Source organism: Oculina patagonica, chromosome 8 (assembly GCF_052425735.1).
Source record: "Oculina patagonica isolate OP01 chromosome 8, crgOcupat, whole genome shotgun sequence".
Lineage (NCBI taxonomy): Eukaryota > Metazoa > Cnidaria > Anthozoa > Scleractinia > Oculinidae > Oculina > Oculina patagonica.
Genome location: NC_135765.1, coordinates 33,930,828 through 33,949,902, shown reverse-complemented (window position 1 = coordinate 33,949,902; position 19,075 = coordinate 33,930,828). Strand labels below are relative to the sequence as shown.

Here is a 19,075-nt window from a genome sequence, read left to right as displayed (position 1 = left end):
TCGCTAAAACGATTTAATGGTCATTTTAAAAATGATAAAACAATGATGTCATTGTTTTTAGTTTTAACACGACTTTCAGCGAGATTGTTCATTTATCTGGCAATGTTGTGTTCAACGAATCAACCCAACGACGAAGGTCCTAGTTTCCAAACAAAAAGCAGGTTTCCCAGAAGTTGTCGAATATGAACAGAAAGAAAATTAAGCAAATTTATAGAACCAGTTCAGGACAACTTGGAGCAGCTGAAATAAAAATTACGCCTCCGTAAGATTAATTTTTGTAACTACAGTCGAAGCTCTCTCAACGGACACTCCCGTAAGCGGACAGCTCTACTTACGGCCACCTTGTTTGAAACTCCGTTTTACGCTCCCATACAAACTCTGTATTTTTACATTCTCGTAAGCGGACATTCCGGTAAGCGGCCGCGGACACTTTCAGAGATTAGACGACTTAGACTTTTTCTTTGTCTTAGAGCTCCCGTAAGCGGACACCCCAAAGAAAATCCTGTTAACAACCTCTGTATCTTGTTTTTATCAATCTACTTCACATCGCCGTTCGTCAAAAGTATTTTACAGAATTACAGAACCATATTTCAGTGTTTGTTTTGTCATAATCCACGTCCGGTTACATTTCGAAACACCACTTACATGCATTTAGCATTATGTTAGCTGGGCTAAAAAGGCTAAAAAGGGTAACCTCGGCAGGTTAAATTTGTATTAGGAGGAATATTTTGGCTAAGAATGATTTTGTATAAAAAAGTAATAAGAAGAAACGTTTTAATAAGTATAATTTTATGCCTGTTTTCAATTTACATTTATAAATCCACGGTTGTCTTAATATTTTTGTAAACTGACCTGGTTTTAGTTTGCACGCAGCCGAGGTGACAAGCGACAAAAGTTGTCTGAGCTTCGGGCGCACATTACTTTATTTTTATGCTTTTTATCATGACGAACTTCACCCAAATTTAAATGCGCAGACTGATTGAATTATTTGTGTATAATATTGCACAACTCAACTAGCTAGCAGTGTTCAATTTTTAGCACTTGGCCATGCACACTTTCATTCGATTGCTGATTTTGAGTTGATAAAGAAATTTAGCCAATGTTGAAACGTATGTTGTCGGAGTGATTCACTTTTGCTTTCTTTTTTAATACACGAACTATCCAACCAAGAAAATCAGTGGTACCTTTAGAATTTTACGGTAAAAGGAAAAAGTAGTATTCTTTTTTATGCTCTGAGAACAAAATGTAGATGTAGAATAAATACAAGTCCTTTAACCTAAAACTTCTTCGATCGAAGAAATGGAATAATGCAAATTCCCGAAAAGAAATCCAGGAATAAATATTTTATGGTTTTACTAAATCCTCCAAATATCAAATGCGGTTTGGGTCACGCTTTGAGTAGAGTAGAGTTCACAATCATTCAGTGCAGTTTATCCCAGGGTCCGTTATCCTCAAACAAGTGCCTTTAATTTCGTTAAAGCGCTCGGCGAAGACTTCTCGATCTGATGTTATCCAATCAAAAGCCAGGACGAGGACTCACGAGTACTCCGATCTCAGTAGCATTACCCGACTGTAAGACTCGAGTGATTCCGAGGCAAACAGTAACCAAAAGAAGCACTCACGACTGTTGACCGAATACACGAATACAAAACGATTTCAAACCGTGTCAGTACGAAAATTGACAGGAGCCTAGGATATTACGTAATCCAGTTGCACTGGAACAAAAATATTCTCTTGTTAAAAGCACCGCAGTTCTTTTGAAATATTCATCGGCACGAGCCAAGTTAACCGACTTAAATAAAAGGCTCGAGTTAGGACAAAACTTCGTATTTTCATAACTTCAACTTTTTGCGAATTTTTGACGGATTTACGATTCGCACGGGCATAGCTCTGACTATTGATATTCAATTTCTGTGCCAAAGTTTGACAATTTCAGAATGGAATGAGTTTCCAAAACATTGTTAGCGAGGATCAAAAGTGATACTTGCCAATCCGGAAAAATCTGTCAAATAAATACTTGGGCAGGATGTGAAACTTCGTAACGACGGAACAATGATATCTGATGTCTTGAAATTAGCTATTATCTGCCGGAGACAGTTATTAACATTCGCAAAGAAAGCAATATTCGGCAAGTTTTTATTTTCATTGCAGATGTCCACGTTATTTTAATACGGACCCAGAATATAAAGCTATTGCAAAAATAGCTTATGTATCTCTAGTTTATATAACAACTGAAATAATTAAAATTAAAAATATTTTTACCCCGAAGCCTGAAGGAAAATATATATTTTTTTAATTTAGCTGCTTTTCGTTAGATTTTTTGTCCAGATTTATCAGTGTTTTACAGTGATTACATAACGCTTTAACGTGATTTGTTGATCGATCAAAAGTGATTGACAGGGCGGTCTCTTTGAGAAGATGGCGGCCAGAAATCACTTGCAGAGCAACTAAGTTTAACATGTTTTACAAAGCAAGCCGCTTTTCATAATTCATCGCAGTGGTTTTTAACTAAAAAAAGGACCGCAAACTCTGACTAAAAAATGTAGCAGGGAAGTTGATATTCCACGGAGTTTGAGGTCTTAACTGTCGAGCTTGAATCTGCCGACGACTATAAACTTCTTGAATTTAAAATTGTTCAGTTTTGTTAATAACTACCTGCCTCGACGGACAAAATTGAATTTTGTCAACGAATTAAAAATATTTCCCTAATCCCGACTTACATCTAAATTGTTTTTGCTTCAGGGTAAATCCAGGCAAATAACTTTTAAAATTGCTTCAAACTAAAATTATAGCCGGAAAGAGCTGGATTGGGTAAAGATATTATTCCGATATTTAACAAATCCTTTCGGCCAAAAGCAAATAAACCCAAACAAAATATAGGGTTTGTAAACCCGAGAGCCATAATGCACAATTATTTAATCGTTCTTCCAAAATGAATGAAAAAGATTGCTAAATGAGACAGATATTTACTGCGAACGTCAACAAATTCGCGTCAAACAGGGCAATAATTTAATGGTTCATTTGTGTTTACGTTTGGGAAAACATTTACCGTATTCAGTGTACGCGCTTTATGCAAAAAAACAAGAGCAAGTCTGTTTGTTACACAAATGTCTACACCTGTCGATCGATTTGAATTGTTTGAGCACTTTAGAAAAACACAACATTGTAAAGTCCCACAATCAAGCGATAAACCGATAGGGGAATCTTTGTCGTGAAAAAATAAAAGGGACACACTACACTTTTTGTCATGTACATACGCTTTTATTCCTTTCATGAAATATATTAATCTTAGTAAATTAACTTGTAATACTACCAGAAAATAATTTTTGGGAAATACACTCTGTAAGCTCGCAAATTTGTATTTTATTTAATTGGTTTATACCCCCCTCAAGCTCAAGATTAAAATCCAACAGTCTCTTGTGTTTGCTCGAAGTTCCGAAGTTCATAAATATTATTTCTCAAGGAGACTTTCTTTTCGCGCAAATTCATTTTGCATAAGGCATGTTTTTCCTTAAATTTCAAGCAAATTAAGTTGTCGTTTTAGTTAACACGTACAAGAAAATGGAGCTATTTAGTCTAACCCTCATACAGACTAAAGAACGTGGAATTCACAAGGCACAAAAATAATAACAAATTTTGTGGTCAAAATCAAGAATCATGCTGTTCTAAACAAATATACAATGCATCTTGTGGCGTTGGAGTACGTTCGCTATCCGCTGGTGTCCAAAATTCCATTCGCACCTGAATATAAAAGCAATACTTCACAAAATGTATTTTTTCTCCACCGATACGTCTTTTAAAGCACCATTTGACAAGTAATTTTCGGGTTTGTGGCACGTAATTAGCATTTGTGCGAACTCAGTGTATACAATGCGAATAAACTAAATATATTCTTTTCTGTTCAAAGCAGAGTCTTTCTCTGGTCTTTGCCATGTTGTTTAACCAGCCAACCACTTGAGAATTTTCCACACGATATTTTCTTCATTTCTGCTCATTTATGTGAAGGATAAATATCTTATCTCAGTCTCGAGAAGAAAAAATATCCAAAAAAACATTCTGAAATTAAATAGATCCATGCGCATTTGATCCAGATATCACTTTCTGTGTTACTTCTGTTTTTGCATCGTTCAGTTTTTCTTCCCGTTTTTCGTTCTTCGTTCTCGCGTTCGACGAAGAATTTTTCGCTCCAACTTCTGGTAGAGAATGTTGCTTCTTTACGCTGGAATAAAAATGAAAGCCTTCGCTTTTTTGTCCGTTTTCATGCGAAGAAACAGGCGAACTTGGGGACTCTGACTCGTTCGTACAACCACTGTCTGAACTCGCTCTTTCATACATTCTTCTTCTTTGCGCTCGGCGAATGTAAGACAACATGACTTTGTTTCTCTTTTAACGTTGATACGTGATGGAAAGCCTGGATGTCTTGCTTCGCTCAGTCAGTGAAATCGATGTAAGTACTGTATTACTAATATTTACATATTCTATTCTTTGAAGTTTTGACATTATGAATAGTAATGAGAACGCATGTTTTAAATCCATTTATGGTCATTCATTAATATTCGTGCCCACAATTTTATGACACAAGTAAAAATAACTCGATTTCTTTAATTTGTTTCTTTCCAAGAAGACTTTAAAACAGCTCTCGAGATATTCTCTTGCATATGTTTTGACGCTAAGAGTCTTCAGGCGGAAAAAGAGGAAAACTCTCGAAGAAAAAGACATTATTTACCATAAAAACAATTATTTCTAAGCTCCGCCTGCATTTAAAGGTTTAGGTCTATTAGCTTTGTTCGCCATTAACGAAAGCTAATTCTGTCATTAAATTCAGTCGAGGTAAGCGTATTTCCGAGGATCATAGACCGCTTTTGTATAATTTCCCTTAATTTTGAAAGAAAATAGTCTAAACATAATCGCCCCCACACTTTGCTTGTTAAACGAAATCATGCATTGTGATCTGCAGGGTTCGTATTCCAGCAAATTAAAAAAAAAATTGTAAACTTTCTTGAAAAATCGTCGCCCGTTTGTTGTGGGAAATCGCGGACCCGGCTTTTAACTGATATTTTTTGATATAAATATGACATGACTATCTATTTTTCGTGAGTACATTTTTCTAAATATCGTATTTCCTCAATTAGCGCCGGACTCGCAGTTTTCAACTTTCAGGTTTCCCTTCTAAATCTCCAAGATGGAACCAGCTTTATTTTCATACAATTTTATGTTTTGGTAAGAAAGGAATAATTTTACCTTCCTTTACTTCATACATTCATTCCGGATTGCTTTCTGTTTTGTGGATAAGGGTAGGTTTGTGTATTTCATGATTTTCTGGGGCGTGCTTATTCGAAGAGATGCGCACAAACAAGGAAATTCATTAAGTACAATTTACTTCCTCTGCTTTTGTAACCTTATTTCAAAAGAAACGCATTTAAATTAAACAAACCAACAAATGTTTTAAGCGCTTTTCACACAATTGATTTCCTGAATACATAAGGGCTTTTCAATTTTATTATTTCATGCAGCATAAAAAACTATAATATAACTATAGCCTTGCATTTTAATTGGTTTTTCTACGCATTTTTACAAAAAAAAAATCCCGCAACAGTAAGTATTGGGTTTTATATTCTATGTGTGGTTCCCTGTATATTCAACAGTTTAATAATTCTTTTATGTCGTGTGTTGTTTTTTTTTATATATATATTCTAGCCAATTGGGCATTAATTTTGATATTCCGTTCGTAAAGATCCCATTTGATAATAAGAGCAAGACAACTAAACAAGACTCAGTAGAATTGCTGTCATTTTCTATTGTATGACCGACAATTCTCCAATCAGATGTCTGAATTAGAGCCACGTGCTGACACATTAAGTATTAGATAGTTCGCTGGGGATGTTTTGGGATTTTGTTTCTGTCGAGGATGATCATGACCAGTTCGGTGTAAAAAAATGTCTATATGTTTCATCTTCGCTTAATATGGCCTTACCATCCAATTATGAGCGACGGAAAAAGGGAAAGTCGCGGATCACTTTGGCCTATCGAGAAGCACTTTTAGACAAACTAGATCCCCCACCACCCTCCCCAGCCAAGATAATAATCCTTCATAATCCCCCCCCCCCCCCACTGTACGGGTTGTTGTATATTCCACGGCATTAAGTGACATAAATCTGCAAGATAAGTTTCATTCGATGCAATGTTTTATTTTCGAGAGCGAGAGCGTAAATACTACTGAATAGCCTCAGATGTCACACTGAGACACCACATAAATGATATCTAAAGAGTTCAGTCCGTATTGAAATCTAATACTTTATGGGTTGCCGGCTTTAGATCAACCAAAGCGGTACATCGCCATAGCGGATGCATATAGCGTGCTGTATTTTTCTCAATGACTCCGTTATAAAGGACACTGTATAACTTAAATTTGCCACCTATTCAATATCATCTGAATTTTGTTTTCAAACAAGGAGGTAATAAATAAATGCATGCGATTAACAGTCTTTGGAATGGTTATTTCTGAAAGTCTATTAAAACCTCTCATATGAATATAATTTTGATTCGCATCAAAGTAAACATATAAATATAACAAATTTTTGTTATAAGGGTTTTGCATCAAGCCTCGTCTTAAAACAGAGTCAAACGGAGACTCAGTCCCATACAACAGAATTAAATAAAACCCTGAGGGTGGAGGGGTGGAATAAAATTTGCGCAGCCGGTGCGCAACGAAATTTATTATCATTAATTACAACACCGAAAAACTGTCACTTCCTCATTATTATGCATATAACTACCGTAATCAAGATTCGATTACACACGCCGTAATGTTAGCGATTTAATGAATACGAAAATAGGGCGTGAACGTTGATGTTATCTTCCCCTTCCGCGTGTGCTTCCCCTCCCTCGCTCCCTACCCCTCCCCCGGCGAAATACGGACACGGGTTTTGGTCCAGCATAAAAGTCTTCATCATTATCGTCACTATCTGTGCTATCAGAAGTTGAATTTTCTTCCGCAGCAAGGCTCTTGAGGTCTTTTCCGCGGCTGCTAGCAGAATTAGAGCGTTGCTTTCGCCTAGTCTGTGCGTTATTTGCACACACACTATCGACTGGGGTCTCTGTATTGTTATCGGCAGATGTCGAAGGTCGAGAACGCAGATTACGACCTCTACGGGTGGAGTCTTGCTATTCTCCAGAGGCAGTGGCTTACTGGTTTCCTGACTGAACGATTTCCAAGTTTGTTCAATTGAAGATTCCAAATTAGGAGTTGTACTATTGTTCTTGCGCCATCTCCCTCGGCCGCGCCCGCGACCTCTATAGCTTCCCCTAGAGCGGTTCACTGTAGAAGAGCATGCGTCGCCTTTATCGTTCTCCCCCTTTGCTCGTTTTGCTTGACTTACACCAGCCTCGTTTTCGTCTTCGTCGTCCATATTCGTTTCTGCCGAGTGAGTTCTCTTTTTATGTCGAAGCTGCTTTACTTTCGTCGTTTTCCCAGACATTTTATCAGTGGGCTTGTTTTGCTTTTTGTTATTTTCACCTCCGTCTTCACTGTCGCTGCTACTGCTCGATGGATTAAATGTACGATTCAACACTCGCTTAATCCGCTTGCTTTTGACTTTTCTTGTTTCTTGGAATTTTACTTGGAAATATTGATTGATCTTCGTCTGGACCTATAAGGAAAAAGCAAAAAGAAAACCCAGATAGATGTTACGGGACAAATTTAGGCCCAAAAAAGTAACCAGAACCACAACCATATTAGCCCGAAAACGACTTTTCAAAGGCAGTTCTAAGAGCGTTATGCTTTCGATCGAAACCAAGGCATGTTGGTCGTCACGCAACGCTATTTTAAGAGAAGTGACGTTGCGTGACCATTCAAACCTTTAAGGTAACGTTAATGAATGTAAGAGGTAATCGCACATTCGTTACAAATCTTCGTTTCGACTGTCGGCAAACCTCCTTTGTTGTTTTACGTGACCATATCATCGCTGTACCAACGACTACGGTATAGCGAATTACAAGCCACGAAATAAAACTGAAACGAATACCACAACAATTAAAATAACTTTCCTAGGTAAAAGGCGTACTAAAAAGGTAAAAGGCAGGTAGGTAAAGCCTGTTGTCGAGCCTAGTGGCCCATCTAGGCCGGAGCTTATCCCGGTTTCAGTAATAGCATGAGGCAACAGGAGTATTTCTACTCCCCCCCCCCCCCCTCTGGAAGGGATGCTAGTCCGTTACTTCCAGCAGTAAATTCGCCGGTACCCATTTATACACCTGGGTGCAGACAGGTCATTCCCAATGAGAGCAGTGTCTTGCCAAAGAACACAATGCAGTGCCCCGGCCAAGGGCTCGAACCCGGACCGCTCGATCCGGAGTGCAACGCGCTAACCATTAGGCCACCGTGCTCCCATAAGCAAGATATATAATTTCTCTTCACAATATTAATACATTTCTCAAGCAGATAATTTACCAGAATAGAGAAAATATTATAAACTTGGGAATATTGCTTTAATGTACCGCCAAATTCTCAGAACTGGCATTAAAAGAAATGTATTGCAGTTTGTAAGGAGAATTTCTCTTTTAAGTTTAGCACTGACTAACCTCGTTCTTGTTGAGTTGTTTTAACACAGGCAAGAGAATCTCATCTGTCCTGGAAGACGACCAACCAAGCTTTTCGGAAGCGAACGTGAGCATGTTAAGGTGTGATCAACTTGAACTTTTTCCTAACAGTACCAATTAATAACTAAGCAGACATGTGATACGAAGAAAGAAAATTGTCGACTAGGTTATATTGTATTGCCTAGCTGGCTTTCGAGTTCAGCCCTCAACTCCGGTTTCCGAGACATAAAGCGACTAGGAATATCCCTACTCCCCCTGGATGGGATGCTAGTCCATCACTGGCTACAACCTCTCCACCATAGATTTCTGTCAAATAACCCCTAACAATTTGCCAGTAACCATTTATACACCTGGTTAGAGAGAGAAATATGAGAGCAAAGTGTCTTGCCCAAAAACACAACAAAACGACCTGTCCAGGACTCGAATTCACTGACCCTTTAGATTCGCAGTCCAGGGGACTAACCATTAGACTCTTTGTGCCTCGAACCAAAAAGAAGACTTTGGAAAAGCTTATTAGTTTGAAGGTAGCTTCAGTAAATGTAAAATTCAAAGGATATAATCTGAGCGAGTGCAGGTCTGGTTTTCCCCACTCAAACAACTCCGTGGATTCATCGACTACAGGATGCAGATAAGCTTCATAAACCTCGTCAGATGGAAAATCCTTAGGCAATGCCACAGACCTCTGAGAAAAGAACACACAAAATCACGAAGGTTTAACAACTTTTTTCATGGCATCTTGCTGTAAATTTATCAAGCTCCTAGGCAAAACAAAGAACCGACAATGGCTCGTGTCATTTGTCCAGTCCAGAGAGGCATTTTGATTCAATTAAACTTGACCTCTTACCAGTTTTCTCTTGACTTTTGTTTCTTGAGGTTGCTTTGTTCGCTTCTGTACTTCTTTGTGCCACAATCTGCAAGATTTACACAGAAAATAGACGTAAATAAAAAAAAATGTCCCTGTGGCATGCTCGTTTCCAGGCTACATCGGTGCGAACTAGTTGGCTTAAAAGTCTAAAAGATGTTCACATTGCACACAAAATTGCCAACCTACTTAAATTTTTTGAGTCCTTCAAGACCTTCGCCAGAAAATTCGTGTAGAATTTCCATTGCACCGACTGTTCCAACGCCTAGGAAAAGAAAGAAAAATGGAATTGAATTATCCTCCTCTGGTCACCCTCCAATACGGGACCAGCTATTTTTGTTGGAACGGGTGGCTTGAAAAACCAGTTGTTATCGCTTATTTGCCGCGAGTTTTAAGTCGAATTGAAGCCAAAGGAGACCAATTTGCAAAGTAAAAGGGCAGCGCACGGGAAGTGGGGGTGGGAGGGGGGGGGGGGTGCGAACGGTTTAGAGCAGTAAAGACGAAATACAGAAAGTAAAAAGAAACACGCTTTAACTAACCTTGTATGCCTTCAGTGTAGTCACTTCCAGTTATGAAAGCGATGCAGATAAGACGAGAACGGTCCAGTGCTAAAACAAGAAGAACGTGCCAAAGATAACATGAGACAACTCGCCCCTCTAGTTCAGATAATAAAATATATGGAATAGTCATTGCACTATAGTTTGGAATTTATGCACAAACTCAAAGGGTTTTCCAATGTGTTGAATTAAGTTGTACTTTTAGAGCTTGGTGATGGTTCAAAACATGTACTCTAGCCAATTGATGAAAGTTTTACACAATCAGCCAATCACGTGCAAACTTGCGACTCACGTGATCTTTTGCGCGCTTGTCACCGGTTACACACGTTTTTATGTGCCGTGAATAAAGTCGCAGTTCTCTTTTCAAAACGTAAATGCAAAAGAATTAAATGTCCAAACTAACCAAGATTTCTCTGCACCGCGTCGCTTCCGTACATCTCTGCATGTTTATTCTGGTTGAAGATATTCTTGTAGACTCGTCTACCGCCAAACAGGAATATATCGCTGTCGTCCGTGATAGAACCTTGTGTTAAATCAAGAATATCTAATGCAGCACACTGCGCCTCTGCTTCCATGGGGCTGACAAGATACGGGACACCAAACAACTGAAGAAGTTCCTGAGGGAGGGGAGGGAAGGTGAAAATGTCACTTCATAAATAACCCCTGAGAGGGGGAAGGCGATGAACACTGACCAAACAATTCAAGTAGCGTTAACAAATAAGTTTAAGGATAGCCAACTAAAGATTATTTGAAATTCGTATACAATGCAAATTTCATCAGAGAGCAGCACCTTTTTTCTTTAAACGCAAGGCCGCAGCGTTGCCGAGACCCTGCCACTAGCTGGACTTGTTCCCGGTAGTCCCAAGTTCAACTCCTCGACCACTCTAAGCAAAGAGTCAACTGGTCAGCCTCTTGCCAGTCGACTGAGATTCTTACGTACTACAGTTGAACCTCAATAACTCGAAACCACTGTAACTCGAACCTCCCTCTAACTCGAACCTTTTTCGATCCCCTACAGGACATTTTCTTACTAACTTTACCCTCGATAACTCAAATTCCCGATAATTCGAACCTTTCCTGATCCCACTCCAGGTCATTTTCTTACTTATTTTACCCTCGATAAGTTGAACGTTTTTCGAATTTCCTTGAAGGTCCGAGTTATGGGGATTCAACTGTATTAGCTGCATATACAAGGCCCCACAACCTGCAAGCCTTGACTACAACCTGTATATAAGCAGTTGCTTCACCTGACACTTTCACCTTCAGAAAACATTCATATGGTTTACACCAGCACTGATCAGTCAGTTCTCACCTGACATTCAGTAAACATCTCATTGGAAACTGTGGCTGCCATGCGGTTCTGTCTGGCCTGTTCTGACGCTAGATTTTTCTGTTCTGATTCAAGATCTAATCGAATATCTTCCAACTCTTCCTGAAAGAAAAAAAAAATTAGCCACGTCACCGAGAATTTCCTTACATAAAGGCTGCACAGTATTTTTTTATCACACTTCCTTACCACTGTAGCACCTTGCCATTCCACAGGGAGACCAGACGGGCCTGCCACAGGCTCGGCAACATCCATTTCAACTTTGCTCTCCACCAAGGAGTCTTCTTTTTCCATATCTGGCATTTCTTCGTTATGTTGTGAGTCTACATGTAGCTCAGCGTCTTTTTGTGTTCTTGAAAGATAAAAATCTTCTTGATCTGCCCCAGTGATGGCAACTGTAGAATCGGAACTCTTTTTATTCTCCTCAACATCAGTTGTATCATCTACTCCAAGTGTAGTTTGAATTTCTTGTAAATCATCAGTAGAACGCCATTTTCCCCTCAACAGCTTCAGCAGTTGATTCTGTTGAGAGTGTGGTTTTGTCAGCTTCTTGTAAAGTATCGTTTGAAACGCCTAACCTCAACAGCATCCTCATCGGGTCTATCTAAAGCTGTCACGTCTTCCACAGAACTAGTTTCTGATTCACTATCGCTGATACACACTGCAGCTACAATTTTTTCTTGTCCCTCTTTTACATTGTCAATAACTAAAGCTGATTGCATACATGTGCTATCTGCTTCTTTAATATTACTAAATTCTTGTTGTTTTTCTACGGTTTCCATAACCTCGACAATTTCTGGGCTGCGAGTAGGCAGTTCTTTCTTGTCTTTTGTCATTGCATTATCTTCATCGCGTGCATTAGCAGTTAAATCTATAACTGCTTTCTGATCTCTTGAGTTTTTCCACTGCTTTATAAGATCATCGAGTTCTTTTCTCTTGTCTTTAATCTGAGAAAGCAGATCGCCGTCTTCATCAGAGTCCCTCGCAAAGATAACAGCCAATTCTGGATCGCTTCTTCGAATTCCATGAAGCTGGTCTAACTGGGAATCTTGGGAAACCCGTTTTCGAGGCTGGTCTTTATCCACAACATTGTCACCCATCTTTGACAAAGCGTTCTCGAGTGAATTCTTAGCCTTCACTGGAGAGAAGCTAAAAGGACCCCTCCCTGGCTTGGGTGAAAGACAAGCCTCTGCCACATCTAAGAACGGTGACAGGTTTTCAGAATCACTTGAACAAAGTTCTGGAATATCAAAGCTTGGAACGTTTGGTGTGGCTGATGGCTTTGGGCGTGGATTTGTCCAGCTAACTATTTCACAGTCTTGTTCTTCTCGGAAGAAACCTCCCTCACTAGAAAAATCCCTTGAACATGCCTCTGAAAAATAGAAAGAAACAGTACATGTAATACACTTTTTACAAACAACTCTGATTCTAGAAGAAAAAATCCCGCAACACGTGTGAAGTGGAACATGAATTCGAACAAGTTATTGAAGTCCTTTTTCAATATCTGATTCCCTGAGGGGAGTCGAATCCATGACCTTTTGCACACCAGTTGGACGCTCTACCCACTGAGCTATAGTAGACTCGTGACCAGCTAGGCCATTTAATAGGTTCGTATGTGACACACGTCCAAGTATGCTGCTAGAATCGGCAACGTTGACACGACACTCTTCTTAGGGTCTAGACATTTTATTTCAGAGCTTGACTCGTTAATCGAACCATTATCCCCATTAAACCACTAATAACATCCCTAGTTTAAAATAGCAAATTATTTTTTCTGATGTTCATACATTTCTTTAATGTCAGTTTGGAAAATTTGGCTATACATCAAGCCAGGCTTAACTAATCGATGACATCAATGACATCAATGAAATCAATGAGTAATCAATGAGTAATCGATGGGTAATCAGTTGATTAGTCATTGATTATTGCCGATGATCAATGAGTAATCGATGACTAATCGATAGGCCACAAAATTTTTGGTCATCGATTAGTCATCGATTGCATCGATTAGTCATTGATTGAATTGATTACTCATCGATATAGTCTCGTGGTTGTAAACCGGAACTTGTAAAAGTACGTATAACTTGTATAACACGCTATAACAATCTAACAATATCATGGTAACACTTGAAAAAAGTACAGAAAGTAAAAGTGCTTGCAGCTGTTCCGGTGCGTAATGTAAGTGCTTATGATGGCTGTCTCCCTAAGCCGAAGCAGTTTTACTTTGCTGACAAACATCCACCGACCAAAATCTATAACCACGTAGTCGATTCTTGTCTTCGTACTTGTTAGTTTCAATTCCAGACTGGTTGGTTTTCCTGTTCAATTGTTTTGTTATTAAATAAAGAGTTGGGTAAAGTGAAATATTGAAATATCATCTGTATTTGTGCTTAGCCTTTCACGTCTTGATATGCCGGAAGGTTATTTGACCTTTTGTGAGGGCGTAATTTCGTCAACAAGAATGCCAGTTATAAAGCAAAATATGACCAACATAGAGAAAAAAAATCACAAAAAATGGTACAAGAAAGCAAGGAATGTGTCTTTTGTGTGCAGTATGATAGTTGATGAGTAATCAATGGGTCATCGATGAGTAATCAATAACATCAATAGGTAATCAATTACATCAATGAGTAATCGATGTCATCGATGAGTAATCGATAGGCCACAAAATTTTTGGGCTTCGATTACTCATCGATTACTTATTGATCATCGCCAATAATCAATGACTAATCAACTGATTACCCATCGATTACTCATTGATTACCAATTGATGTCATTCATCATCGATTAGTTATGCCTGGATCAAGACAATGCTCTCTAGTTGATGATTTTCTCTTTTCTCATCATCAATGTATTGAATTTAAAAGGAGAAATTAGGTTTTGATCACTCTTGGGTTCAAAGGTTTGTTATAACTAACCATTCCTGCTTGTCTTGATTTTCATCCTGTTGAGGTTCATTACGCTTTATAAGGATATAGTGCGCTGTGTCTTCTGATAAAATCTTTTGTGATTTAACATCAGTGTTTTCTCCAACAGAGTCTTGAGATGCAATTCCTGCCAGTTCTCCTGAGTTTCTTTCGTTCATTTCTTTGCAGAGTTCATCGAGCCGCTGCTTCATTTTACCTCGTTTTAGGACTCCTTCCAGTTGAAAACTGGAAAAATCAGTTGCTTGCTGGAAAAAATGAAAGAAGTAGGAATTTTGCTTCGGTTCTGGGCAAATGAGAATAATAAATAAACTATTTCAGCTGTTCATAAACTGCTTGAGATCTCTTTCTTGTTTCTCACTTGTGGAAATACATGTAAAGACAAGGGGAACTGCAACCCACATGATGCAACCAGTCTTAGCTATGAGTCTACAGTGGAAATGTATTGTGACCAAATGATACATGTGTATCTTAAGCAACTTGTGAAAGGTCCCTCAGGCTGCACTCCTGTCTAACCTAAGCTTGATTGACAGTCGGCTCAATTATCAGCTGCTTTTCAGGAAATGAACTTGTGCTCCTCCCCAAAGGAGGAACAGAAACCCGACCCGAGAGAGTGGCAGAAATCAAGCCTAGATTGCCAGCTGTGCTGGGGAGAAAAAAACCTGTCCCCAAACTCCCAGAGAGAAAAAAACACTGGTCAATAATGAGTGGTAGAAACTGAGCCTAACATAATTAAGACAACAGGAAAGTACAGTGTACATGTACCAGTTATCTGACTTTGAGGATGATTTCAAGTGTGTCATACCCTCAGGTTTATATTCCTTGCTCATCCACTTTTTCTCTGCTTGTATCTCTTTGATCAACTCATGTTGAATTTCTGCTGGCAATGCCTTGAAGTCTTCTGACTCAATATCTATTGCAGTGGGATCCTGAAATGTTTCCTGTTCAAAAGGAGCAAAAAACATCCCATTCCAGGCACAAATTGTAACAAAATTCAGGTGTCAAATATACTTTTAACAACAGTTTAAGACATAAAGTCACAAACCATGTTTCTCTTCTAGCTATTTTCACATGTCACAGTCTAATTTTTGCCCTCATCAGGCATCACATATCCCACACATTTGTTCAATTTCCAATGTACCTATGATATAATGGTTAACTTACAGATAGTGAGTGATGTTCAGTTTCTGTTTGTATTGTGTCTGCTGTATTTTGTCCGTTACTAGGCAACAATAACCCAGAGCTTCGCGAGGCCCTGCGAGTCACGTATTACTAGTAATTTTGTGTACAATGTACAGTTGTGTACCTCCAAGTGTTGGCTACGGAACTGTTCCAAGATAGGAGTATCCAAATCTTCGTCGTCTGGTGAACTGAACAATTATTATAATAATCAAAACCAGGTAAAACAGAATAGTCAGGGAAGTGCATGTACCTCAAAGTAACTCATCAAAGACCACTGATTTATCAATACACGTCCAATATGGACCAATTATGACTGAACTAAATTAACCAAAGCTTGGGACAATAACGAGTGCTTAGGTGTTTAAAGTACTGTTAATAAAAAAAAATGAATCTTCTGTGTGCTTGACATTCATTGTACAAACAATATTGCTGCTGACAGGGAAACTACAAATTTGCCATCAATCTACACCTCTTTGTAAATCAGATGGATTTTTAGATATGTACGGTAACTGAAGCCAAAAAAACAGAAGAACTGTCCCAAACAAGAAATCTCCCAGTTTTCCCATTGGCATATTTGCAGATGCTAAAGTGATTGGTCAGAAATCAAGCTTTACTTAATTCATGGCTTTGTAAATAAATTCTCCTAGATAGTGCCTCACCTTTTAACATCTGTTGCAGCATTTGACAGCAAGGGAGGAAGTTCAAACACATCAGGCTCTCTTGGGCTTTTACTTCTTGCAGGAGTGGTGGTACTGAAAAAATGTTGAGAGATGTGCTCATTTCAAGACCTGTGTGTTACACACTAGGCAGTTTGCATGCTTCTTGGGTGGCAACAAATTTGTGTGACAAGTTGAATGAAAAAATGTTGCTTAGTATAACAGCACCTTTTAAAGTCACAGTGCTTCATTTAAGAGTTTGTTAAATTACCAGCTGGAATATTAAATACTTAACAACAAGTTAGACAATTAATATCAGATTACCCTACTTATTTCATCTTATGTACAACTATAGAGTACCTTTTTCTTTTGGTGACAGTTTCAAGAGCTTTTGCCTTCAAGTAATTTTTAACAATTTTTTCTGCAGCCCTGTTTGATTTATGGATAGCTTTAAATCTTTGCTCCTTTCTTGCTGCCTGGTAAAAGAAATTTATATAATGTCAAATTATTTTCAGTAAAAATCAAAATTATGTTTATAAAGTGGAGCAAACATGCAAGAAACATGACAATGAGCCTAAAGGCCCATTAGGCTAGCCCTTGTCCCTGGTTTCAGTGGCATGAATGACTATGAGTATTCCTGCTACAAGGTTAGCATAATTTTGCCGGTACCCATTTATACTCATGGTTGGAGAGAGGCACTGTGTCTGAGAGTAAAGTGTCTTTTCTAAGAACACAACACAATTACCCTGGCCAGGGCTTGAACCCAGATCACTCAATCCAGAGTCCAACGCACTAACCATTAGGCCATTGCATCTCCCACAGGAGAAACACTACAAGCAACTTTGTACATGTAAGTAGAATGGACAGAAAATGGTTTTCTTGTTACCAGGGTCTTTTTTTTGAGATGAGGAACTCCACCATCAAATACAAAAACAGGTTTAATCCTGTAATACAACAGCTTGCATACTCGGTTGAACAAGCCGACAAGATGTGCATTTGGGACTGGGTTTCCATGCTTGTCACGCATTCCCTTCACTGACTGATTCAGCAACAGACTGGCATCTGATTAATGTTAGGGTTTGAGTAACTTCATTGCAAACTTTTGCAACAAATATGTGGCCATTGTTTATTAAAAAAGATTTTCGTATCTATAGCCACCTTACTTAATTATGCATTTATTTAGTTTTTTCTCCGTTCCAGTTCTAGACTTTTATGACATGAACAGAGACTCGGTTGGGACAAATCAAACTTAAATCTGTCTGCATACATATCGGGTTATACGGAAATCTTACTGCTACGCGGGTGCTGTATGATAAAGCCTATTTCCAGGCATAACTAATCGATGACATCAATGACATCAATAAAATCATGAGTAATCAATGGTAATCGATAAGTAATCAGTGATCTGAATGCCGTGGCAATGTCATCGGCATCGATTGTCATTGTTGCTTTTTCGTTGTCTCGTGGTTGAAACGGAACTTGTGTATACACGCTATAACAATCTAACAAATATGTACGTGAAAAGCACAAAAGTAAAAGTGCTTGCGCTGTTCCGGTGCGTGTGTGTGCTTGTCTCCCTAACCGAGCTTTATTTGCTGACAAAATCCACCGAACAAAATCATAACATGTGTCGGCGATCTTGTCTCCTACTTGTTAGTTTCATTTCAGACTGGTTGGTTTTCCTGTCAATGTTTGTTATTAAAAAAGAGTGGGTAAGGAAATATTGAAATATATCTGTATTTGTGCTGCCCTTCACTCCTGATGCCGGAAGGTTATTTGAGCTTTTGTGAGGGCGTATCTTGCCAGTATAAAAAATATGAAAAATAGATAAAAAATCAAAAAGAGGAAGCGGGGGCGATGTGTTGTTAGTTGGGTCATCGTGAGTATCAATAATTAAATATGAGTTCGGTCTGGGGGGCCACAAAATTTTGGGTTCGATACTTCGTTACTTTATCATCGCCAATAATCAATGACTAATCAACTGATACCATCGATTACTCATTATTATCATTGATGTCATTGATCATCGATTAGTTATGCCTGGCTATTTATATATCACAAAGTCAATGGCAAATACATTTGTATGTAGAAATAATTATGATGACCAATTTCGACAGGTTGAAAGCGGACAATTTCGTGATAAGCCTAACAACTAGCTTTTCAAACAAACAAATTATTTAAACGTGACAATGGATCAGGCGTTGTTATATGACAAACTTTAAGGATACCAACTCCAAGAACTTTGTTCTCAAGAGACTCCAATGTTACCGGCCGGCCAACAGACTCTAGGAGCTGCCAGAGTCCTTTCACCCCCATTATAGCTGATGTAAACACGAGCCTTCCACGCCAAGATTTCAAATCTTAGGATACATCGCTCAAGAAATCGATATCATGGAAGATGCAGCATCTTTTAGCTTTTGATTTACGTTGATTCGATCACGCGATTAGACAAAAAGCGAAAAAGTTACAAGGAAATTGTCACAACAAAAGTCTTCGATGTCCGCCATGTTGGAAATTCCCGCGCATCTTGTTGGAAAGCGACCGCTGGATGTTTTGCTGGCGTTAACCTCGTTTCCAGGGTCGTCTATCTTCGGAACGAGGTTGCGTGGGCGGCTGGGAGCGGTAAATATTTCCCATATTCGAATTTTCTAGATCTCGCTGGCGTGACATTACGTCGCGTCTATGAAAAGAAACTTTTATTTTCGTTTTTACCTTTCCCCACCTACACAATAAACAGGCATTTAGCAGAAACAAAGGAAATACAACACAGGAATAAATATGGGAGTTAAAAACAAAGGTTGTTTTAAAGAAAACGGTTAAATGAGCGGAATCAGGAATTTGTCACGCTTTAAAATATGGCTAACCAAGGTCATTCGAAAGAGAAGACATTAAATTGTATTTATTTTGACGATTTTAATATTCCTGTGCTAAAACGTTTCAATTCAACCGTCAGTTTAAACAACGCTTTCTTA

General features: G+C 38.7%; 1 protein-coding gene across 1 annotated transcript; it reads right to left on the bottom strand.

Moving 5' to 3' along the window:
- Positions 1-6,133: 6,133 nt before the first annotated feature.
- On the bottom strand, positions 6,134-18,618 carry LOC144662144 (DNA excision repair protein ERCC-5-like). The gene is given in 18 exon segments (XM_078522900.1): positions 6,134-7,158; positions 7,161-7,649; positions 8,578-8,662; positions 9,153-9,277; positions 9,440-9,506; positions 9,647-9,722; positions 9,997-10,065; positions 10,418-10,631; positions 11,327-11,446; positions 11,531-11,914; positions 11,917-12,700; positions 14,269-14,509; positions 15,071-15,206; positions 15,572-15,635; positions 16,107-16,199; positions 16,464-16,579; positions 16,990-17,165; positions 18,332-18,618. Coding segments are annotated over 18 exon segments (3,633 nt in total). The 5' UTR covers positions 18,420-18,618; the 3' UTR covers positions 6,134-6,852.
- Between the last annotated feature and the right edge of the window lie 457 nt (positions 18,619-19,075).